At 50.5% G+C, this 24,402-nt stretch overlaps 1 protein-coding gene across 3 annotated transcripts in view; it reads right to left on the reverse strand.

Annotated features, from left to right (window-relative positions):
* LOC116953345 (hemicentin-2-like) overlaps nt 1-24,084 on the reverse strand; it is a 40,921-nt gene extending 16,837 nt beyond the window's left edge. For 2 of the 3 annotated variants that reach the window (XM_032973468.2, XM_032973469.2), the window contains exons 1-9: nt 23,957-24,084; nt 23,425-23,540; nt 20,258-20,480; nt 16,825-16,937; nt 11,833-12,064; nt 10,731-11,063; nt 8,920-9,120; nt 3,974-4,117; nt 2,677-2,994 (exon numbers count right to left, since the gene is read on the reverse strand). In XM_032973468.2, the coding sequence (XP_032829359.1) occupies nt 2,677-2,994; nt 3,974-4,117; nt 8,920-9,120; nt 10,731-11,063; nt 11,833-12,064; nt 16,825-16,937; nt 20,258-20,480; nt 23,425-23,540; nt 23,957-24,014 (1,738 nt within the window). In that variant the 5' untranslated portion in view covers nt 24,015-24,084. Of the gene's footprint in view, nt 1-2,676; nt 2,995-3,973; nt 4,118-8,919; nt 9,121-10,730; nt 11,064-11,832; nt 12,065-16,824; nt 16,938-20,257; nt 20,481-23,424; nt 23,541-23,956 lie in introns of those variants that run through there. The other variant, XM_032973470.2, reaches the window with a different exon arrangement.
* Nucleotides 24,085-24,402: the final 318 nt, after the last annotated feature.

Raw genomic sequence — 24,402 nt, forward strand, 5'->3', positions numbered from 1 at the left:
CCGTGGTCACGCGGATTGTGTTTGCGGCTCCTACGGTTTTTCTCCCTCGACGTTAAGAATCAACATCACGCCTTCAAAGTCTTTGGCTGCTTTAAATTCCCAAACTGTACACCACTTCGTATTCTTAGCTCTTTCGTTAAAGTCACGTTGAAGGGAAACAATAAAATAATTAAAATATATATTATTTTATTGTTTCCCTTCAACGTGACTTTACCGAAAGAAACAATAAAATAATAAAATAATATTGTTTTATTGTTTCCCTTCAACGTGACTTTACCGAAAGAGCTAAGAATGTGAATAAAATAATAAAAAAAATATTTAAAAAATATATTATTTTATTGTTTCCCTTCACCGTGACTTTACCGAAAGAGCTAAGAATATGAATTACTGCAGTCACGAAAGCTTTAAATCAAAATGTATACACCACTTCGTTGAGCTATCATTTGTGGTGGCCGGGTAGCGTCTGAGAAAGTAAGCTCCGTGGGTCTTCACTGGTAAAGTAAAATAAAAAATAAAAATGTTTATCATAATAGCTCACGGAGGCGTGGTGAGTCTAGGTGAGGCTAGGTTAGGCGTGGTGAGTCTAGGTGAGGCTAGGTGAGTCTAGGTGAGGCTAGGTGAGGCTAGGTGAGTCTAGGTGAGTCTAGGTTAGGCGTGGAGAGGCGTGGTGAGTCTAGGTGAGGCTAGGTGAGTCTAGGTGAGGCTAGGTGAGGCTAGGTGAGGCTAGGTGAGTCTAGGTGAGGCTAGGTGAGTCTAGGTTAGGCGTGGAGAGGCGTGGTGAGTCTAGGTGAGTCTAGGTGAGGCTAGGTGAGTCTAGGTGAGGCTAGGTGAGGCTAGGTGAGTCTAGGTAAGTCTAAGTGAGGCGTGGTGAGTCTAGGTGAGGCTAGGTGAGGCTAGGTTAGGCGTGGTGAGACTAGGTGAGGCTAGGTGAGTCTAGGTGAGGCTAGGTGAGGCTAGGTGAGTCTAGGTGAGGCTAGGTGAGTCTAGGTGAGGCTAGGTGAGTCTAGGTTAGGCGTGGAGAGGCGTGGTGAGTCTAGGTGAGGCTAGGTGAGTCTAGGTGAGGCTAGGTGAGGCTAGGTGAGTCTAGGTAAGTCTAAGTGAGGCGTGGTGAGTCTAGGTGAGGCTAGGTGAGGCTAGGTTAGGCGTGGTGAGACTAGGTGAGTCTAGGTGAGGCTAGGTGAGTCTAGGTGAGGCGTGGTGAGGCGTGGTGAGTCTAGCTGAGTCTAGGTGAGGCTAGGTGAGGCTACGTGAGTCTAGGTGAGGCTAGGTGAGTCTAGGTCAGTCTAGGTGAGGCGTGGTGAGTCTAGGTTAGTCTAGGTGAGGCTAGGTGAGTCTAGGTGAGGCGTGGTGAGGCGTGGTGAGTCTAGGTCAGGCTAGGTGAGTCTAGGTGAGGCTACGTGAGGCTAGGTGAGGCTAGGTGAGTCTAGGTGAGGCTAGGTGAGGCTAGGTGAGTCTAGGTGAGGCTAGGTGAAGCTAGGTGAGGCTACGTGAGTCTAGGTGAGGCTAGGTGAGTCTAGGTGAGGCTAGGTGAGTCTAGGTGAGGCTAGGTGAGTCTAGGTGAGGCGTGGTGAGTCTAGGTGAGTCTAGGTGAGGCTAGGTGAGTCTAGGTGAGGCTAGGTGAGTCTAGGTGAGGCTAGGTGAGTCTAGGTGAGGCTATGTGAGTCTAGGTGAGGCTAGGTGAGTCTAGGTGAGGCTCGGTGAGTCTAGGTGAGGCTAGGTGAGTCTAGGTGAGGCTAGGTGAGTCTAGGTGAGGCTCGGTGAGTCTAGGTGAGTCTAGGTGAGGCTACGTGAGGCTAGGTGAGTCTAGGTGAGGCGTGGTGAGTCTAGGTGAGGCAAGGTGAGGCTAAGTGAGTCTAGGTGAGGCTACGTGAGTCTAGGTGAGTCTAGGTGAGGCTAGGTGAGTCTAGGTGAGGCTACATGAGTCTAGGTGAGTCTAGGTGAGTCTAGGTGAGTCTAGGTGAGGCTAGGTGAGTCTAGGTGAGGCGTGGTGAGTCTAGGTGAGTCTAGGTGAGGCGTGGTGAGTCTAGGTGAGTCTAGGTGAGGCTATAGGTGAGTCTAGGTGAGGCTACGTGAGGCTACGTGAGTCTAGGTGAGGCTCGGTGAGTCTAGGTGAGGCTACGTGAGTCTAGGTGAGGCTAGGTGAGGCTCGGTGAGGCTAGGTGAGGCTAGGTGAGTCTAGGTGAGGTGTGGTGAGTCTAGGTGAGTCTAGGTGAGGCTAGGTGAGTCTAGGTGAGTCTAGGTGAGGCTAGGTGAGTCTAGGTGAGGCTAGGTGAGTCTAGGTGAGTCTAGGTGAGTCTAGGTGAGGCTAGGTGAGTCTAGGTGAGTCTAGGTGAGGCTAGGTGAGTCTAGGTGAGGCTAGGTGAGTCTAGGTGAGGCTCGGTGAGTCTAGGTGAGGCTAGGTGAGTCTAGGTGAGTCTAGGTGAGGCTAGGTGAGTCTAGGTGAGGCTACGTGAGTTTAGGTGAGGCTAGGTGAGTCTAGGTGAGGCTACGTGAGTCTAGGTGAGACTAGGTGAGTCTAGGTGAGGCTAGGTGAGGCTAGGTGAGTCTAGGTGAGTCTAGGTGAGGCTAGGTGAGTCTAGGTGAGGCTAGGTGAGTCTAGGTGAGGCTCGGTGAGTCTAGGTGAGGCTAGGTGAGTCTAGGTGAGTCTAGGTGAGTTGACTGCACGGACGAACTCACCAGGCATGGGCAGCAGCCGCACTTCGAAGGCGAGGCTCGTCGCGTTGTTGCGGACTCCTCTGACCAGGTTGCTCGCCCGACACCGGTAGTAGCCGCTCTGCTCGCTCCACGTGAGCACCAAGGTGTCCGAGTCCTCGCCCGGCAGCGCCTCATCGGGGGCCGCCCCGGTGCCCGGCCCGGCCTCGGGAGCCGCCCGCATCCACGAGAACGCCACGGGGAGGGAGCCGTTCACCTCGCGGCACCGCAGCACGATGCGGGATCCCTCCACCGCCACGGCGAAGTCGGGGTCGGCGGTCACCGTCGGAGTGGCCACGGGCCCTGCGCGCAGCACGCTCGCACAGAGGGACGACTCGGGACGAGGGACTCGCACTGCGCCCGGGAGAGTCTTCCTCAATGTTCAGTTGGGGGGGCCTCTTGGCCTGGGGCCTAACCGGCGCGTCGTTGTTTGGCCCTGAAGGGGGGGTGGGGGGCTCGTGTCGTTGTTGGTCGGGAGACCGAGAGATCGATGGTCCATGATCGGTCGCTGCGTTCATGGCCGTTCGTCGTGATTTCTCACTTAACAACAGCATGGACCGCGTGAAGGCTGCCATCTTCCACTCCTGCTCTGTAGTGTGAGTGTCAATGCGAGTGAGTGACAATGCGAGTGTCAATGCGAGTGTCAATTCGAGTGCCAATGCGAGTGAGTGTCAATGCGAGTGAGTGTCAATGCGAGTGAGTGACAATGCGAGTGAGTGTCAATGCGAGTGAGTGAGTGTCAATGCGAGTGAGTGAGTGTCAATGCGAGTGTCAATGCGAGTGAGTGACAATGCAAGTGAGTGTCAATGCGAGTGTCAATGCGAGTGTCAATGTGAGTGCCAATGCGAGTGTCAATGCGAGTGAGTGACAATGCAAGTGAGTGTCAATGCGAGTGTCAATGCGAGTGTCAATGCGAGTGAGTGTCAATGCGAGTGAGTGTCAATGCGAGTGTCAATGCGAGTGAGTGTCAATGCGAGTGTCAATGCGAGTGAGTGAGTGTCAATGCGAGTGAGTGAGTGTCAATGCGAGTGAGTGAGTGTCAATGCGAGTGTCAATGCGAGTGAGTGTCAATGCGAGTGTCAATGCGAGTGAGTGTCAATGCGAGTGAGTGACAATGCGAGTGAGTGTCAATGCGAGTGAGTGTCAATGCGAGTGTCAATGCGAGTGAGTGACCATGCGAGTGAGTGAGTGTCAATGCGAGTGAGTGTCAATGCGAGTGTCAATGCGAGCGAGTGCGAGTGAGTGAGAGCGTGGAGGGTGTCAGTGAGGCCTCTCCACTCACACTCCAGCACTTCGAGGAAGGCCGCGCCGCTGTAGCTGCCGTTGTGCAGATCGACGCGGCAGCGGTAGACGCCTCCATCATCCGCCGTCACTTCACTCAACTTGAGCTCCGACCTGGTGCCTGAGAGCTTCGTCTGTGCCCTGGCTGCACGCGAGACATCGCGGTCCACGGCGTGAACTTCGCTGGATCCCGGCGCGGGCAAAAATTGCAAACGAGACGCTAAAACTGAATCAACATTTTTCGGGGGGTATTTACCAGTTAAGGGCCACTGAAGCCAAATTTTGATTTAAAGCTTTCGCGACTGCCAGTAATTCACATTCTCGGTTCTATCGGTAAAGTCACGTTGAAGGGAAACAATAACATAATAAAATATATATAAAACAATATATTTTGATTTAAAGCTTTCGTGACTGCAGTAATTCATATTCTTAGCTCTTTCGGTAAAGTCACGTTGAAGGGAAACAATAAAATAATAAAATATATATAAAACAATATAAATTCTCACGACGTTTCGACCATAACACACCTGATGATGACCGTTTGTGTTATGGTCGAAACGTCGTGAGAATTTTTATTGTTTAATATATATTTTATTATTTTATTGTTTCCCTTCAACGTGACTTTACCGAAAGAGCTAAGAATACAATATATATTGTTTCCCTTCAACGTGACTTTACCGAAAGAACCAAGAATATGGGCCACTGAGCCCATGAGCTTCTTTTTCAGACGCGACCTGGCCACAAACGATAGCTGGGCCAAAGTGGCTCACCGTCATGTGGAGATGTTTAGCAGCAGCAAAATAATCTAAACGCGTGCCTTTGATTCTCAACGCGGAGAGGGAACTGCGTTGTAAGCGTCAGGACCCACGCACGACCTCCTGCACACCAGGAGCGGGTCAAGTGTGTGTATTCATAATAAAGGTTTTTGGGTTAGATCGCGTTTATTTATAAATGTGTCGTAACCCTCCACCACCCGACACGGCCAATCAGCAAAAAAAAGTGTCACGTTGACAAAAGACAAATAATTCACTACTTCAGCCCACCGGTGTGTTGAAGAGTTAATCCACATTTACAGTTTGAGTACGACGTTTCGCTGGTAAATACATCCAGCATCATCAAGCAATTCGCCAGAATGGTAAAGCCCTCGCTTGCTCCCGGTTTTTATATAGAGCAGCAGGGTGACGTCATCACTTAACTCATCAGGTGCAGTGATTAGAGGCGGAGGGCGGGGTATTGTAATTATATAATCGATTAGTAATCAGTCATTGGTTATGATTAGTAATGAGTTGTAGATTAGTAATTCTTTAAATGTAATGTGTATTATTTAATAATACGCTTCCAGGCCGCACTAAGCCGGTAGCTGTCAGAGCGATTAAAGTTATTCTTGTTCCTCTCAATTTCAATGGATTCTCTAATTAGTCTTTGCCAGTAATAATTCGTTTTACACACCACTGCAACATTGTCAAAATCAATTGAGTGTCCTTGTTGACAAGCATGTTCTGCCACTGCCGACAGTTGTGTTTGAGATAATTTAATATTTCTCTGATGTTCTTTTAGTCTTACGCTGATGTTACGTCCCGTCTGCCCAATGTAGCAGCTGCCACATGAACAATTAATCCGATATACACCTTCTGTTGATAGTTCAGGTAATGCATCTTTAGTGCAAGATACTAGTTTTTGAATTTTGTGTACTGTACCAAATCTTACTGTAATGTTTTGCTTTTGCAGAACACGGGCTAATTTGTCAGTTACTCCTGAGATATATGGAATTTTTATTGTTTTAACAATCTGGTCGCTTTCAGTAGTATTGCTTTGCGATCGTGATTTGGCATTCAGTGCTCTGTTAATTTGAGCATTAGTGTAGCCATTCTGTCGTAGTGCGTCTTTAACGTGTTTAATCTCTCTCACTAGACTCTCACCATCTGACACTGTTTTCGCCCGATGTACGAGCGTCTTGATAAGAGAGGATTTTTGAGCTGGATGATGATGTGATTCTGCATTCAGATAGGCATCAGTGTGCGTTTGCTTTCTGTAAACGCTGTGTGTTATTTTACCGTTTAGGCCATGTCCAAGCAAAATATCTAGGAATGGGAGTGTGTTATTCACCTCCATTTCCATGGTGAACTGGATGGCCGGGTTTTGTGCATTGAGATGATTTAGAAAATCATTAAGTGTATCTTTACCATGTGGCCAGACAACCAAAGTGTCATCCACATACCTAAACCAAAAGGATGGTTTTAATGTGCTCGAGGCAAGTGCTTTTATTTCAAAGTTTTCCATGTACAAATTTGCTATAGCAGGGGATAAAGGAGAACCCATTGCTGCTCCTTCCTTTTGTTTAAAGAAATCCCCTCTCCATAAGAAGTAAGTGTTATTTAAACAATGGCCAGCAAGTTTCGGAATATATTTTTGTAAACCGGTATTCTTTACTAGTGTATCAAGTAATTTAAGCGATTCGTCCACTGGAACCTTAGTGAATAGAGAAATCACATCAAAACTTACCAGAATATCATCAGGAGTAAGTTTAATATCTTTAATCACATTCACAAGATGTTCTGAATTTTTTATGAATGAAGATGTCTTACCGATGTAGGGCTGAATAATATTGGTCGCGAAAGCCTACGTGTTAAACCAAGTGTGTGTATGTTGAACTTCTTTCGCACCGTACACAGGAAACCGTCCTAATCGGAGGTTATATCTCGCCATCCGCGGCGCCCCATGCACTACGGTACGCGGGTACTATGGTACACAAGTACTATGGTACACGGGTAGTAGGGTACACGGGTACTACGGTACACGGGTACTACGGTACACCCGTACTACGGTACACAAGTACTACGGTACGCGGGTACTACGGTACACGCGTACTCCGGTACACGGGTACTACGGTACACGGGTAGTAGGGTACACGGGTACTACGGTACGCAAGTACTACGGTACACGGGTACTAAGGTACACGGGTACTACGGTACACAAGTACTACGGTACACAGGTACTACGGTACACGCGTACTACGGTACACGGGTAGTAGGGTACACGGGTACTACGGTACACGGGTACTACGGTACACAAGTACTACGGTACGCGGGTACTACGGTACACGGGTACTACGGTACACCCGTACTATGGTACACAAGTACTACAGTACGTGGGTACTACGGTACACGCGTACTCCGGTACACGGGTACTACGGTACACGGGTAGTAGGGTACACGGGTACTATGGTACGCAAGTACTACGGTACACAAGTACTACGGTACACGGGTAGTACGGTACACAAGTACTACGGTACACGGGTAGTATGGTACACGGGTAGTACGGTACACGGGTACTATGGTACACAAGTACTACGGTACACGGGTAGTACGGTACACGGGTACTATGGTACACAAGTACTACGGTACATGGGTACTACGGTATGCAAGTACTATGGTACACGGGTACTACGGTACACGGGTACTACGGTACGCAAGTACTACGGTACACGGGTACTACGGTACACGGGTACTACGGTACACGGGTACTACGGTACACGGGTAGTAGGGTACACGGGTACTACGGTACACGGGTACTACGGGACACGGGTACTATGGTACGCAAGTACTACGGGACACGGGTACTACGGGACACGGGTACTACGGTACACGGGTACTACGGTACACGGGTACTACGGTACGCGGGTACTACGGTACACGGGTACTACGGTACGCGGGTACTACGGTACACGGGTACGACGGGACACGGGTACTACGGGACATCCCCCCCCCCACCGCTAACCAACGCTCAACGGCCACACGGATATCCAAAGAAAGGCATCAGCCGAGTCTACGGTGACCTCCCGTTCACATCCCCATCAGGGTGGCTAGCCGATGGCGTCTGTCGCTCCTCTCTGCCTCTCTCCTCTCCAATCTCGCTCGGCTACAAATCAAATGAATCCCTCTCAAGCGTTTACTTAATTGTGAAAATCTACAATGCATCTTCTCGATCTCCCCCCCCATCCCCCGCCACCCACCCCCCGCCGCCCCCTATTAACAAACTAATGCTGCTCTTTGTGTTTAGTTTGCAGGCTACGTGTAGTGCGATAGAAGTTCAACATACATACGTCATGCGTACTTGCAGGTCGGCGCTGCAATCACCCCGTGCTGCATGTGGATAGCTGATGATGCGGGGGGTGCCCTGAGGCTACTCATCAGCAGGGCATCTCGGGATGAATGAACGCTGTTTCCTTGACACGTTCTGAAGCCGCGTCCATCTCGTCCCGACAATTTGTATTGAAATATGTCAATGCATTGATATCGGGTACAATACTGTGGCATTGTTATTATAGCGGGACATGCAGTATCTTATACTCCTGTGATATAGTCCCTGACGCCGACAAATCATTGCTTACTTACAAGCCAGGCCAATGTGGCAGCGTTCCGTAAAACGTCGAGAGCAAGGAACGATAAATGTGGACGTGGATGTAGACGTGGATTTTTCGACGATGTGCCCTCCGGTTTCCTCCTCCACATTTAGAAACGTGCGTTTAGAATATTTGGCTGCTATAAATGGCCACGTGATGAGCCACTTCGTTGAGCCATCATTCGTGGGCAGGTCGCTTCTGAAAAAGAGCTACATCGCTCAGTGGGTCTTACCTGGCAAATGAAACTAGTTTAATGACAAAGAGTGTCGATGATGGTCACGATGGTGACCACGTGATCATGATCAAAACGCTCACCTGTAGGGTCAAGGTTGTCTATGACCTTCTCTGCTCATGAGCATCATCATCATCACCGTCGTGCTGATGATCTCGTGAAGATGATGATGGTGCTGATGACCTCGTGTTAATGATCATGACCTCGTGGTGATCGTGATGAACTCGCGCTGATGATTATGATGATGGCCGCGTGCTGATGCCGATGATGATGGCCTTGTGTGTGCGTACGCATCCACCACCCGCCCGCCCACCTGCTCGCGGCCCTGTACCGAGCCGCGTGCCTTGCTCATCGGTGATGGTCAGCAGCTCCTGCTCCCAGAACCACGTGAAGCTGGAGATGACGCACGATTCAGGCAGACTCGCTTGGCACTGCAGGGTGGCTGAGTCGCCCTTCGACACCTTGCTATCATTGACTTTGACGTCAGCTAGGCACGAGGTTACCAAGGCTGGACCTAGTGGGGGGGGGGGGGGGGGTGAGGGAGGTGAATGGAATGGGGACGTTGTGGGGGTGATGGAGGGGTGTGGTGGATGAGAGGGGATGGGTGGGGGTGATGGAGGGGTGTGGTGGATGAGAGGGGATGGGTGGGGGTGATGGAGGGGTGTGGTGGATTGAGAGGGGATGGATGGGGGTGATGGAGGGGGTGTGGTGGATGAGAGGGGATGGGTGGGGGTGATGGAGGGGTGTGGTGGATGAGAGGGGATGGGTGGGGGTGATGGAGGGGGTGTGGTGGATGAGAGGGGATGGATGGGGGTGATGGAGGGGGTGTGGTGGATGAGAGGGGATGGGTGGGGGTGATGGAGGGGTGTGGTGGATGAGAGGGGATGGGTGGAGGTGATGGAGGGGGTGTGGTGGATGAGAGGGGATGGGTGGGGGTGATGGAGTGTGGTATGAGAAGGGGGGGGGGCCGTGGAGGTGGGGGTGGAGCGGAGAGTGATAGAACAGATGGGAGGGGGATGAACCTGCACTCGGTATACGCCTGTTCATGGCATTATAATGACATGGTTAATATATAGTATACAATATTATAAGATTACAATAATGGATAGCGTTGGAGGGGGTGCAATCTACACACTGCACACATCGTAATGAATGGCATATTCGTGGTGTACTGTATGCGGTGATTATCATGATGTTGATCGATGTTAAAGATGCTGCTGCTATGACAATGATGTTGTTTATGATGATGGTAATACGGTACGATGATGATGCTATCCCAATGATCACGACGCTGATTCTAATACAGTAACAAACGATATTGGATCGATGATTATCGTGGTGATGCCGACGATGATGATGATGTCGATGGTGATGACGATGATGATGACGATGGTGATGATGATGACGATAGTGATGATGATGATGATGACGATGGTGGTGATGATGATGATGGTGATGACGATGATGATGACGATGGTGATGATGATGACGATAGTGATGATGATGACGATGGTGGTGATGATGATGGTGATGACGATGATGATGACGATGACGATGGTGATGGCGATGATGATGACGATGGTGATGACGATGATGATGGTGATGGTGGTGATGATGATGGTGGTGATGATGGTCGTGATGATGGTGGTGGTGGTGGTGATGATGACGATGGTGATGACGATGGTGATGACGATGGTGATGACGATGACGATGGTGATGATGGTGATGATGGTGGTGATGACGATGGTGATGACGATGATGATGACGATGCTGCTGATGATGACGATGGTGATGACGATGATGATGACGATGGTGATGACGATGGTGATAACGATGCTGATGATGATGACGATGGTGATGACGATGGTGATGACGATGACGATGGTGATGATGGTGATGATGGTGGTGATGACGATGGTGATGATGATGATGATGACGATGCTGATGATGATGACGATGATAATGACGATGGTGATGACGATGGTGATGACGATCACGATGCTGATGACGATGGTGATGACGATGACAATGGTGATGACGATGACAATGACGATGATAATGACGATGATGATGACGACGACGACGATGATGATGATGATGATGCTAAAACGATAATCATCGAACCTGGAGACACCGTAGCGACCATGGAACGGGAGTCCAGACCGGCGCGCGTGTGCACCTGGCACCAATAGAAGGATCCCGAGCCGATCCCCGTCTTTGTGTCCTTGTTGCGAACCATGATGGTCGAGTAGCGGCTCGACAGAGGCCAGGCTTTGAAGCCGTCCACGACTTCTCTTACAATCAAAGCCGTAATGTCCAAGAGGAGTTTGTCCCGCTGGTACCATTTGACGTTAAACAATGAGCACGAGGGTGGTGGGAGTCGACAATGCAGCAGCAAGGGCTGCGTCATCTCCACGTCCACAGTGGCCATGTCGTTGGAGCCAGAGAAGCATTCGTCTGTGCGACAGGGAGGGGGAGTTGGAGGAGATGGAGGCAGGGGGAGGAGAGTGCGAGGAAGAGGAACACAAGTCAACTATTCTTTTTAATTTTTCAATGCGAGGACCACAGAGCTATACAGCTCGAGGAAGAGGCTGACATCGCCGTGTGGAAATTTATTGCAGCGGAAAAAAAATTGTTCTAAACGGATGTTGATCATAAATGTGGAGGGCCCGTAGAAAAATCCACGTGACCACGGGGAGAACATTCACACGGTGCACCTAGCCTGGTACAAGGTGCACCTAGCCTGGCGCGAGATGCACCTAGCCTGGTACAAGGTGCACCTAGCCTGGTACAAGGTGCACCTAGCCTGGCGCGAGGTGCACCTAGCCTGGCACAACGTCCACCTAGCCTTGCACGAGGTGCACCTAGCCTGGCACTAGGTGCACCTAGCCTGGTGCAAGGTGCACCTAGCCTGGTACAACGTCCACCTAGCCTGGCGCGAGGTGCACCTAGCCTGGTACAAGGTGCACCTAGCCTGGTGCGAGGTGCACCTAGCCTGGCACAACGTCCACCTAGCCTGGCACGAGGTGCACCTAGCCTGGTACATGGTGCACCTAGCCTGGCACGAGGTGCACCTAGCCTGGTACAAGGTGCACCTAGCCTGGCACAAGGTGCACCTAGCCTGGCGCGAGGTGCACCTAGCCTGGTACATGGTGCACCTAGCCTGGCACGAGGTGCACCTAGCCTGGCACGGGGTGCACCTAGCCTGGCACACACGCGTTCTCACCGTCCGCCACGTGCAGGTAGAGGTGACGCTTTGCTTGATGGTTGTTCTCGAAGTTCACCTCGCAGATGTAGAAGTCAGAGTCGCCCTTTTCCGCCTGGTTCACAGCGATGGACTGCACCGAGTCACCCGCTGAGCTCGTCACCCACAGCCTCCCGCTCGTCACAGCCTCCGCCGAAGAGGAGGCGCCCTTGGTCCTCGTGACCAGCAGAACATTCTGCTTCATCCACCGCACCTGCGGGTTCCGCGTGTTGTTCGTGCATTGTTCGTGTGTTGTACGTGTGTTGTACGTGTGTTGTTCGTGCATTGTACGTGCGTTGTACGTGCGTTGTACGTGTGTTGTACGTGTGTTGTACGTGCGTTGTTCGTGTGTTGTACGTGTGTTGTTCGTGTGTTGTACGTGTGTTGTACGTGTGTTGTTCGTGTGTTGTACGTGTGTTGTACGTGCGTTGTACGTGCGTTGTACGTGTGTTGTTCGTGTGTTGTTCGTGTGTTGTACGTGTGTTGTTCGTGTGTTGTTCGTGTGTTGTACGTGTGTTGTACGTGTGTTGTACGTGCGTTGTACGTGCGTTGTTCGTGTGTTGTACGTGTGTTGTTCGTGTGTTGTACGTGTGTTGTACGTGTGTTGTGTGTTGTACGTGCGTTGTACGTGTGTTGTACGTGTGTTGTTCGTGTGTTGTACGTGCGTTGTACGTGTGTTGTAAGTGTGTTGTGTGTTGTACGTGCGTTGTACGTGTGTTGTACGTGTGTTGTTCGTGTGTTGTACGTGCGTTGTTCGTGTGTTGTTCGTGTGTTGTACGTGTGTTGTACGTGTGTTGTAAGTGTGTTGTACGTGTGTTGTACGTGCGTTGTTCGTGTGTTGTACGTGTGTTGTACGTGTGTTGTACGTGCGTTGTTCGTGTGTTGTATGTGTGTTGTACGTGTGTTGTTCGTGTGTTGTACGTGCGTTGCACGTGTGTTGTACGTGTGTTGTACGTGTGTTGTTCGTGTGTTGTTCGTGCATTGTACGTGCGTTGTACGTGCGTTGTACGTGTGTTGTACGTGTGTTGTACGTGCGTTGTTCGTGTGTTGTACGTGTGTTGTTCGTGTGTTGTACGTGTGTTGTACGTGTGTTGTTCGTGTGTTGTACGTGTGTTGTACGTGCGTTGTACGTGCGTTGTACGTGTGTTGTTCGTGTGTTGTTCGTGTGTTGTTCGTGTGTTGTACGTGTGTTGTACGTGTGTTGTACGTGCGTTGTACGTGCGTTGTTCGTGTGTTGTACGTGTGTTGTTCGTGTGTTGTACGTGTGTTGTACGTGTGTTGTGTGTTGTACGTGCGTTGTACGTGTGTTGTACGTGTGTTGTTCGTGTGTTGTACGTGCGTTGTACGTGTGTTGTAAGTGTGTTGTGTGTTGTACGTGCGTTGTACGTGTGTTGTACGTGTGTTGTTCGTGTGTTGTACGTGCGTTGTTCGTGTGTTGTTCGTGTGTTGTACGTGTGTTGTACGTGTGTTGTAAGTGTGTTGTACGTGTGTTGTACGTGCGTTGTTCGTGTGTTGTACGTGTGTTGTACGTGTGTTGTACGTGCGTTGTTCGTGTGTTGTACGTGTGTTGTACGTGTGTTGTTCGTGTGTTGTACGTGCGTTGCACGTGTGTTGTACGTGTGTTGTACGTGTGTTGTACGTGTGTTGTACGTGCGTTGTACGTGTGTTGTACGTGCGTTGTACGTGTGTTGTACGTGCGTTGTACGTGCGTTGTAGGTGTGTTGTACGTGTGTTGTACGTGCGTTGTACGTGCGTTGTAGGTGTGTTGTACGTGTGTTGTACGTGCGTTGTACGTGCGTTGTAGGTGTGTTGTACGTGTGTTGTACGTGCGTTGTACGTGCGTTGTAGGTGTGTTGTACGTGTGTTGTACGTGCGTTGTACGTGCGTTGTAGGTGTGTTGTACGTGTGTTGTACGTGCGTTGTTCGTGTGTTGTACGTGTGTTGTACGTGTGTTGTTCGTGTGTTGTACGTGCGTTGCACGTGTGTTGTACGTGTGTTGTACGTGTGTTGTACGTGTGTTGTACGTGCGTTGTACGTGTGTTGTACGTGCGTTGTACGTGTGTTGTACGTGCGTTGTACGTGCGTTGTAGGTGTGTTGTACGTGTGTTGTACGTGCGTTGTACGTGCGTTGTAGGTGTGTTGTACGTGTGTTGTACGTGCGTTGTACGTGCGTTGTAGGTGTGTTGTACGTGTGTTGTACGTGCGTTGTACGTGCGTTGTAGGTGTGTTGTACGTGTGTTGTACGTGCGTTGCGACCGTGCTAATCGGAGGTGCGGGACGTCATCGTCGCCGTCGTCACCGTCATCACCGTCATCAACATCGTCATAATCGCCGTCATCATCGAATGTGTTTATGCGTCTGGGTTTTACTCTCCAACACAGTAGTAACTAATTGGCTACGTTTTGTTCACGTGACAAACCTTTACTAATTGGCCGTGTCGGGTGGTGGCGGGTTCACAACACATTTATGTTTACACGCTGCAACCCCCCAAAAAACCCTTTATTATGGAGCAGAGAGGTAGTGGGTTTACTGTATGGTCCGTAGTCTGTGTTGCATGGCCTCAATCGCACTTCAGTGGCGTGTCTTTCATGTATTTCTAAGTGTCTCTGTGCATCTCTGTGGGTCTCTATGTGTCTCTGTGGGTCTCTGTGGGTCTCTATGGGTCTCTATGGTTCCCTGTGTATCTCTATGCGTCTCTGTGTATCTCTATGGGTCTCTATGGGTCCCTGTGTATCTCTATGGGTCTCTGTGTATCTCTATGGGTCTCTATGGGTCCCTGTGGATCTCTGTGGGTCTCTATGTGTCTCTGTGGGTTTCTATGGGGACCTATGTATCTCTGTGGGTCTCTATTTGTCTCTGTGTATCTCTATGGGTCTCTATGGGTTTACTGAATGGTCCGTAGTCTGTGTTGCATGGCCTCAATCGCACTTCAGTGGCGTGTCTTTCATGTATTTCTAAGTGTCTCTGTGTATCTCTGTGGGTCTCTATGGGTCCCTGTGGATCTCTGTGGGTCTCTATGGAGTCCCTGTGTATCTCTATGGGTCTCTATGGGTTTACTGTACGGTCCGTAGTCTGTGTGGCATGGCCTCAATCACACTTCAGTGGACTGTGTTTTTCATGTATTTCTAAGTGTCTCTGTGCATCTCTGTTGATCTCTATGTGTCCCTGTGGGTCTCTATGGGTCTCTGTGTATCTCTGTGGGTCTCTATGTGTCTCTGTGGGTCTCTATGGGTCTCTGTGTATCTCTGTGGGTCTCTATGTGTCTCTGTGGGTCTCTATGGGTCTCTGTGCATCTCTGTGGGTCTCTATGGGTCCCTGTGTATCTCTATGGGTCTCTGTGGGTTTACTGTATGGTCCGTAGTCTGTGTTGCATGGCCTCAATTACACTTCAGTGGACTGTGTCTTTCATGTATTTCTAAGTGTCTCTGTGTATCCCTGTGGGTCTCTATGCTTCTCTGTGGGTCTCTATGTATCTCTATGGGTCTCTATGGGTCTCTGTGCATCTCTGTGGGTCTCTATGTGTCTCTGTGGGTCTCTATGGGTCTCTGTGCATCTCCGTGGGTCTCTATGTATCTCTGTGGGTCTCTATGGGTCTCTATGTATCTCTGTGGGTCTCTATGTATCTCTGTGGGTCTCTATGGGTCCCTATGTGTCTCTGTGGGTCTCTATGGGTCTCTATGTATCTCTGTGGGTCTCTATGTATATCTGTGGGTCTCTATGGGTCTCTATGTGTCTCTGTGGGTCTCTATGGGTCCCTGTGTATCTCTATGGGTCTCTATGTGTCTCTATGGGTCTCTATGTGTCTCTGTGGGTCTCTATGGGTCCCTGTGTATCTCTATGGGTCTCTATATGTCTCTGTGGGTCTCTATGGGGTCCCTGTGTATCTCTGTGGGTCTCTACGGGTCCCTGTGTATCTCTATGGGTCTCTGTGTGTCTCTATGGGTCTCTATGTGTCTCTGTGGGTCTCTATGGGTCCCTGTGTATCTCTATGGGTCTCTATGTGTCTCTGTGGGTCTCTATGGGTCCCTGTGTATCTCTATGGGTCTCTATGTGTCTCTGTGGGTCTCTATGGGGTTCCTGTGTATCTCTGTGGGTCTCTACGGGTCCCTGTGTATCTCTATGGGTCTCTGTGTGTCTCTGTGGGTCTCTATGGGGTCCCTGTGTATCTCTGTGGGTCTCTATGGGTCCCTGTGTATCTCTATGGGTCTCTGTGGGTTTACTATATGGTCCATAGTCTGTGTTGCATGGCCTCAATCGCACTTCAGTGGACTGTGTCTTTCATGTATTTCTATGTGTCTCTGTGCATCTCTGTGGGTCTCTATGTTTCTCTGTGGGTCTCTATGGGGCCCTGTGTATCTCTATGGGTCTCTATGGGTCCCTGTCTATCTCTGTGGGTCTTTATGGGGTCCCTGTGTATCTCTGTGGGTCTCTATGGGGTCCCTGTGTATCTCTGTGGGTCTCTATGGGTCCCTGTGGGTCTCTATGGGTCCCTGTGTATCTCTATGGGTCTCTGTGGGTTTACTGTATGGTACATAGTCTGTGTTACATGGCCATGGTGGCTTGTGGCTTTAATTTCCCAATCAAGAAGGGGACGTGCACGTCGGCCGGAAACACCGCACGGATGCTGCTGCTGCCTCCCCGCTCGTCTGTTGTTCCTCCTCCATGCGCCTCTGAGTCGTCCCCCCCCCCCCTCTCTCTCTCTGAGTCGTCCTCTCTCTCTGAGTCGTCCTCTCTCTGAGTCGTCCTCTCTGTCTCTGAGTCGTCCTCTCTCTGAGTCGTCCTTTCTCTCTTTGAGTCGCCCTCTTTCTCTGAGTCGTCCTCTCTCTCTGAGTCGTCCTCTCTCTCTGAGTCGTCCTCTCTCTCTCTCTGAGTCGTCCTCTCTCTCTGAGTCGTCCTCTCTCTCTCTCTGAGTCGTCCTCTCTCTCTGTGTCTGTGTTGTGAGTTCGAGAGAGCGGGAGGGAAAGCGCCACCTACCTCCTTGACAACGCATTCTGACATCGCGGCGACGTTACAAGGCAACGTCACAGAGCCCCCGACTTTGACATTCACTACCAGCGGTGCGAATAACGCATTCGTGCACGTGGCCTCTGTCGTGTTTTTTTTTTTTGGGGGGGGGGGTGGGGGGTGGGAGTGGAGAGGGGCGAGGGGAAAACGAAGTCAGACACGCTGAGCCAGCATCGCTGAGAGCCTGGGTTCGAGTCCAGGCACCAGGGCGTGCTCGCAGGACGCCTGCGGATATCCCCCCCGCATGTGTGTTGATGTTTGAAAAAAAATGAATGGAACATTTAAAGAGAGGAAGACCGAACATAGAATGGCTGGACGAGCACGTGAGAGATTGGTTCCCAGAAAGATGTTGCACACGACTTGAGCGTATTGGCACGAGGCAGGGGACAGTGATGATGTTGAAGCTTTCGTGACTGCAGCAATCCATACTCTTTGGTTCTTTCGGTAAAGTCACGTAAGTAGACAAAATAAAATAAAATAAATCACGACGTTTCGGGCGCAACACACGCTTGTGTTGCGCCTGAAACGTCGTGACTGATTTCATTTTATACCTACGTGACTTTACCGAAAGACTATAAAGTGATAATGATGATGATGACTCGGTAGGTCTGAGTGATGTTGAACCACCACGCATGCTGCAAGTCGGCGACTGAGAGTCGGATCCGTTCTGACCTCTTTGACCTTCACAATTGGCCCCGCTTGACACCTTGCAGAGGTCAGGAGAGAGCTTTAACCGAGCGACTCATCTGTGTGCTGGTGTGTTGTATACCATACCCCACGTCTCATGGTTCTTTCGGTAAAGTCACATTGATGGGAAACAATACAATAATAATATATATAACACAATAAAATTCTCACGACGTTTCGAATGCAACACAAGCAATTATCATCTTTTTTTTTCAAACTTTCTTGCTGTGGTTTTCACACCTGATGATGATTGCTTGTGTTGCAGTCGAAACGTCGTGATAATTTTATTGTTTGACATTTTTATCATTGTATTGTTTCCCTTCTACGTGACTTACCGAAAGAACCAAAAATATGAATCACTGCAGTCACGAAAGCTTTAAATAAAAAATATTGAGAACTATGGTGACTTAAAGCTTTCGTGACTGCAGTAATTCATATTCTTAGTTCTTTCGGTAAAGTCACGTTGAAGGGAAACAATAAAATAATAAAATATATATAAAACAATAAAAATTCTCACGACGTTTCGACCATAACACAAACGGTCGTTTCGACCATAACACAAACGGTCGTTTCGACCATAACACAAACGACCGTTTGTGTTATGGTCGAAAGGTCGTGAGAATTTTTATTGTTTTATATATATTTTATTATTTTGTTGTTTCCCTTCAACGTGACTTTACCGAAAGAACTAAGAATATAACTATGGTGACCATTACGGCAGCCACTCCCCCTCCCCTCCCCTCCCCCCCTCGGATTAGCCGAGGTATGCGAGCTCTGAGATTCTACATTTATTTGCTACTTCCATCCCGAGCCCCGCCCACTTACCCTTGGGTTGTATCCACCCCAAACGTATTTAACCTTTGGTTGCAGGAGCTCTCTCGCTGCATTTGTTCCTGCCTCAGCAGTCCGCCTGCTGTGTTGTTTCACCTGAAGACGATTGCTCGCGTTGCGATCGAAACGTCGCGATCTACGAGTTAATTTTTGCATCTACGTGACTTTACCGAAAGGACCAAAGAGTATGATGATGATGATGATGCTCAAAGAACAATGATGATTATGGGAATACAATGACGAGTGCCTGTGTGCGTGTATGATATCAACTTTCAATTTGCAACGCGCTGCCACCGCACAAGCATCCGCTCCTCGTTCTAGTCAAGAGAAAGAGAGGACGACTCAGGAGGAGGGACCACAGATGAACCGGAAGTCAGCAGCAGCAGCAGCAGCAGCCAGCCAGCCAATGGATGAGTCGACGCTACCAACAATTGCCCAAGCTCTGCGGTCCTCTATAAATGACTATATTTTTCAGCGTATTAACGAGTGCCTCGATGTGGGAGGACACCGAAATGGGTGGGATCCACATTGTTGCTGTACTGCCGTCTCCTGGCGTGCTACCTTCTCGACGTCCACGGGAAGGGAGTTTTACAACAACATCTGTGTGTGGTCCAGCGAACCTGCCCTGCTGCCTCCACACACAGTGGTGGATCACAGGCAGCCACGTGCTGATGAAACACAATGATGATGACGATGATGTCTATGAATCCATTATTGTACTAAATATTTAATGACGGTGGAAGAAATACACTGACGATGTATTGATGGTAATAGGTAGCACGGTTGGCTACGTATGGTGCGAAAGAAGTTCAACATGTGTACATGATGATGATGATGGCAATGACGAACTTATGTTATGTTCATAGAGCACCGTAACCTCGGGGCGCTTTACGCAGTTTAAAAGTGGTAAAGTAAAAAAAAAGAATCGAGCGATTTAGATGACAAGAGCCGAGCAATGAATGACTGTAACAGAGGGCACAGTGGGGTCACGGAAGGGCAGGGGAGGGACGGAACGGAATGGAGGGGCGAGGGGAGGGAAGAGGAATGGAATGTGCGGTCGTGAAGAAGTGGTAAGGCTTTAAGAGAGGAACAGAATGAGGTTAATGAGGTAGACTGCTTCATATATAGGGGCTGTGTTGAGTCCATGGGCAGTGTTGAGTTTATGGGCAGTGTGGAGTTTATGAGCAGTGTTGAGTCTATAGGCAGTGCTGAGTCTATGGGTAGTGTTGAGTCTATGGGCAGTGTTGAGTCTATAGGTAGTGTTGAGTCTATGGGCAGTGTTGAGTCTATAGGCAGTGCTGAGTCTATGGGCAGTGCTGAGTCTATGGGCGGTGTTGAGTCTATGGGCAGTGCTGAGTCTATGAGCAGTGTTGAGTCTATGGGCAGTGTTGAGTCTATGGACAGTGTTGAGTCTATGGGCAGTGTTGAGTCTATGGGCGGTGTTGAGTCTATGGGCAGTGCTGAGTCTATGAGCAGTGTTGATTTTATGAGCAGTGTTGAGTCTATGGGCAGTGTTGAGTCTATGGGCAGTATTGATTTTATGAGCAGTATTGAGTCTATAGGCAGTGCTGAGTCTATGGGAAGTGTTGAGTATATTGGCAATATTGAGTGTTTTAGGCAGTGCTGAGTCTATGGGCAGTGCTGCTTAAATGCACAGGCGTTGATTCAAGTGGAGCGTGCAAGGAGGGAGACAGATCTCAAACGGAATTGGGCACAAGGAGAGCATATTGGGAACGAAGAGGACGAGAGGGCACGTGACAAGAGATGAGAGAGGCGAGATGAGGTGGGGAAAGGCCATGGAGAAATTTAAAGATGTGTGTAAGGTATTTGAAAAGACAGCGATGGTGGTCCTGATGGTACTAATGATATCTCCCTGCCCTCTGACCTGCATTCACGGTTAGCATCACCGTGAAATTGTTCAGCGCTTGGTCATTCATCTTGACCAAGCAGTGGTAGCTGCCCCCGTCCGTCATTTCCACTGGCGAGATGAGCATGGACAATCCACTGCTGGATAAGATTATGTGTTGGCTGCTCAGGCGCGGATTGACCTGGGTCACGACCCCAGACTTGAGCATCGCCACGATCGTTTGGCCCTTGAGCCATTGCACCTAGCGGGGGGGGGGGGGGGGCAGGAGACAGCCCTTCTCCTCTCAGTGGGACGCCCTCTCAAAGTCTTCTGCACGAGAAGTGACAACCTTGAAGGGGATTGTTAATGCGGCATGTCCCAGACTTTAGTTTTCGCGGGCCCCCCGCCCCCACCCCACCAAAGGCAAAGATTCCCCCGCATAGCCTTAACAGACTTTTGGGGCAAGTGCTGTTGGCGAGCAGCACCTATCAAGGCCGGCACTGTGGCACACGAGGGGGTGGGTGGCCAGCACCACGCCCGGCCAGTGGCGATGTTTACACACTGCGCCAAGTACTCATTCGAGGCTGAGTAGACCTAGGGGAGGCCCAGGGCCGGTTCAGATAATCGTCACTGGTGTTGGCCGCGAGCGGGAATCGGCCTCGGGTCGCCAGGCACGTAGCACGGCGCGCTCACCGCTACACTACCGCCCACCCCACCCACACCACCACCCGCGTCCGATGATTGTGAAACAGCTCCCACGTGATGCGCTAAGCAATGAACGCTTTGTGCGTGACGTGGATCACGTGTATACACACACAGGGAACACGTGTATACACAGGGAACACGTTCATGCACACACGGAACACGTGTTCACGCACACACGGAAGACGTGCTCACACGTGGAACACGTGTACACGCACACACGGAAGACGTGTGCAAGCACAGATGAAGCACGTGTACTCACGCACACTGAGATCTTAATTTGGAATTGGCTCTGCTAATGCAGACAACATGTATTGCTTAGCGCGTCATGCGATACGTGTTTCAGAACTATCAGGCGCGTTCCTGCGTGGAACTTATTCATTTCTCTTTGAATAGGAGGATATCTATGGGACCCTTTTTTCTGGTATCAAAATAATGAAAAAAATAATGGGCTTTACCCTTTGCAGCAATCATCCAGGTGTCAAGATGTTCAAACACCAAATAGACACCTATTGTAGGGCATCATCAAGTCTGCATTCACCACACATCATGCTTTGTGGTAAAACATTGAAACAAACATGCTTCGAAAATTACTTTTACGACACATTTATATTTATGCGATCCTGTCCAAAAAAACCTTTATTATGCATTGAAAATGTATGCATTTTCCTTGACACTGACTGGCCTACACCAAAGAAACAACGTGCGCTTTTTGGCGTCATCTGGTCCAACACCATGTGCGACTAGGCTCTAAGAAAAGCTATCTCGGGTGTGGACCAATCGATTTCAAGGACAGTGCCAATACATGATCAGAGTTGTCTTTTTGTTTGCAATTTGACCGCAACTGTTGTGGTTAATGCAAACATGATCCCTTGTATAAAGGTGTCAGCTTTGTTGCCAGGTTAAAGGGTAAAAACCTATGACTACTAAACCTCCTTTAAGGCCTTGTCTCACCAGTCTTAGACCAGAGAACGCCAAAAGACGAACGGTGCAAAGGCAATGCAAACAACCGTGCTTTGATAATCATGCGCGCGTTGTATTTGGAATTGATCGGCCTACACCAGAGCTACGGCCTCCTTTATAGCCTCGTGTCGCCACCAGTGTTGGCTCGGGGAAGCCTTCATCCAGCAGTGGATAGATCACGGCTGACATAAGATTATGGCGGTGGTGATGGTGAAGCGGGAAAACATCGCAGCCGATAAGTGGAGTTCCACATCCGGGGGAACATCCACGCCTAGGGCGCGCAGCTCCAGAGCCTGCCTGGTTTCACGTCCCTTTTTGGCTGCTCTTGTGATACCTAAACAAAGACAAAGGCCGCCCCTACGCAATAACAGACTGTTGAGGCAAGTGCTGTTAGCGAGCACCTATTAAGGCCGATACGGCACACGAGGTGGTGGGTGGCCAGCACCAGGTACGGTCGCCTTTATCTCCCCAGTGGCGATGTTTACCACACACCGCACCAGGTACTCATTTAGAGGCTCAGTCGACCTAGGCGAGGCCCCGGACTGCTTCAGATAACCGTCACCGGTGTTGGCCGTGAGCGGGAATCGAACTCGGGTCGCCGGGTTCGTAGCGCAGCGCGCTAACCGCTACACTACCGCTCACCGCGACACCTCCACCTACCCCCCCCCCCCCCGCCCTCAAATCCCACACTCCACACACCCTATCCCCTACAGCCCTATCCTAATAAATAACATAGGCAAAATACCTGGGAGAGCGAAACATCGGGGATATACAGCAGGATTCGTGTACTGAGGGCGGTTATTGAAGGCGACCCGGGATCAGGACGGGGATAGAAAGAGGTGGAGTCATCTGGCCCATGAGTGCAACAGAGCCACGTGCGTAAAGAAGACAGATTTCGATCACTGCGGTACCACGATTGTGACGTCGTCATCCGTTACCGGCATGACGTAGGTCATTCGGTCATCCCCGCTCTACCCACCCCCCGACTAATAAAGCAGAATTTCCCCGAACAAAAGACAATGGATATGGTATCTTCATCGGCCGTAATTTATCCACTGATGGATGAAGGCCTCCCCACCTAAACCTCACAGAATTAACTCGATCGGGGTCACACTCGGCAGCAGCAATAATTATCATCGCCCCCTACTGTGGAAAACCTAGCGAGACCGTCTTGACGAAAGACCCACGAGACTCGATTGAGGCTTTACTCCGTAGATGGAACGTAATACAGAGGATTGAAAATGTAATATGACGTTTCGGGATAACGGCCATTATTTTATCTCGAGAAGCAATTCCCACCTGCGATGGTTGAACTTATTTTTTGCACCGTACGTAGCCAACCGTGCTAATCGGAGGGTTTTGGGTAGGGGGGGTTTCATGATCGTGAACCGTGTTCGATCCACTGGTAGACGAAGCTCTCTGTATTTGTAGAGCTGGTTAGACCAGCCACGGCGGAAAAAGTCGCGCTACACGGCCGCTTCTCTAGTGCCTGCCGGTCCACCCGTTCAGCCCCCCCCACCCCCCCACCCCGCCCAACACACCTGGGTCACGGAGCAGCCGGGACGAATTTTCAGGGGCGCGTTGAGCAACGCCGTGCTTTTAGTCACCGCACTCGCCGCCGTACTATCCGGTGGGTACTCAGAGCAATCGGAGACAACTGTGGGTGGTGGGGGGGGGGGGCACGGAGAGAAGGGGAGCAGGCAGAGACACGGAGATTACCAACCCATTCGCTTCCCTGCCCGCCCCCCCCCCCCCGTACTGATGGCAAAGTTCACCAACGTCTCGTGGCGGAGGAGCCCAGAGTCGTCGACTTCGCGAGCCCGTTTTGTCAATGCTGATCGACCATACTTCACCATGCTGGTTGGTGAAGTTGGGGCGAGGGTGGTGGTAGAAGCGGGGGGGGGGGGTGAGGGGGGCAGGAGCCGACCCGGCGTCAGCTATCACTCGCCACCGATATTGGCTCTCGTGTCCTCGGCTGGGAATGAGAGCTCCAGTCGTTTGAGGGGTTCGTGGCGCAATGCACATCAACCCGTGGCCCCGCCACTCCGCCTCGGGCCGTGCGGAGTCACTCACCGGGGTGCGCGGAGGAGCTCAGAAGAATCGCGATGATGGCGAGCGAGAAGGTGTCCATCGTGGGCCAGTCACGGGGTGAGAGTGAGTGGAGGGAGGGTGAGGTTAAGAGCTCTTAACTGCGTGGCTCCGCCTCGCTGCTACACCCTCCTCCTCCTCCACCTGCCTCCCTCGCCCCCTCCTCTTCCCTCCCTACCTCCCCCCTCGTCTTCCTCCTCCTTGACACGCATCCTACTGCTTATTGGGCCCGCCCACTGTTTGGGGTAGCCTCGCCCGCTACCAAGTTAGCTCAGCCCCTTTAGGGCATCATGAGTCGAGCATTAAAACTAAATCTAGAGAGACTTCATTTGAAGCTTTCGTGACTGCAGGAATCCATCCATACTCTTTGGTTCTGTCGGCAAAGTCACGTAGGTAGAAAAATAAAATGAATCGCAACACAAGCGGAAAAA

The sequence above is a fragment of the Petromyzon marinus genome, chromosome 51, assembly GCF_048934315.1.
Source record: "Petromyzon marinus isolate PM22_M1 ecotype Great Lakes invasive population chromosome 51, UKy_Petmar_22M1.pri1.0, whole genome shotgun sequence".
NCBI classification, from domain to species: domain Eukaryota; kingdom Metazoa; phylum Chordata; class Hyperoartia; order Petromyzontiformes; family Petromyzontidae; genus Petromyzon; species Petromyzon marinus.